Below are 595 nucleotides of genomic sequence, written 5' to 3'. Positions count from 1 at the left end.
GCCCCCGCCCCCACCGAGCTGGCGGCGCCGGTGAGGGAAGGGACCACCCGGGGAGAGAGAAGAGGGGCCGGGGGACGAAAGTGGGAGTGGGGCGCAGGAGACTTAGGAAATGGCTCCGGTCATCAACACACGCCCAGAGAAAGGTTCCCCAGTGCTCACGGTCCGGCCCACCCGCCGGCCACTGCGCCCCTCACAGCCAGCACGCAGTCGAGCCTGGAAGTGAGTGTGGAATGTTTATTGAGCAAAGGGTGGGGGGCGCGGGTGGACGGGAGATACAGAAATTAACCAGGCTGTGCCCGTGCTCTTTTGTCATCTCTTCCACGCGACATTAACCGTTCACCACTTCGGAGGGCAGAAAAACCAAGGCTCGGAGAGGTCACGTCACTGGCAAAGGCTCACACAGCACAGCTGGGCCAGAACCCAGTTCCGACTGGCTCCAGGCCCAGGGAGGGGCAACGACTTTGGTCTACATCACACAGCTAGAAAGGGGGAAGGAAGAAATGGTACTCCTCCCTGGGGACAGGCGGGGAAACAGGCCGGCGGACGGCAGCACGGGCTCGCGGAGCCGGGGGCGTGGGCGTGGCGCTGCGTGGGT

The 595-nt window shown here is 64.2% G+C and overlaps 1 protein-coding gene across 1 annotated transcript in view; it reads right to left on the bottom strand.

The window, feature by feature from the left end:
* Window positions 1-479: 479 nt before the first annotated feature.
* Window positions 480-595, bottom strand: part of ZNF580 (zinc finger protein 580) — a 1,575-nt gene continuing 1,459 nt past the window's right edge. The window contains exon 3 of the mRNA XM_006150391.3: window positions 480-513. Within this exon, the coding sequence (XP_006150453.1) occupies window positions 480-513 (34 nt within the window). The remainder of the gene's footprint in view (window positions 514-595) is intronic.

Source organism: Tupaia chinensis, unplaced genomic scaffold, assembly GCF_000334495.1.
Source record: "Tupaia chinensis unplaced genomic scaffold, TupChi_1.0 Scaffold000286_1, whole genome shotgun sequence".
Classification (NCBI taxonomy): Eukaryota; Metazoa; Chordata; class Mammalia; order Scandentia; family Tupaiidae; genus Tupaia; species Tupaia belangeri.
The sequence above is the reverse complement of the archived record's forward strand: the minus strand, read 5'-3'. Positions and strand labels throughout refer to the sequence as shown.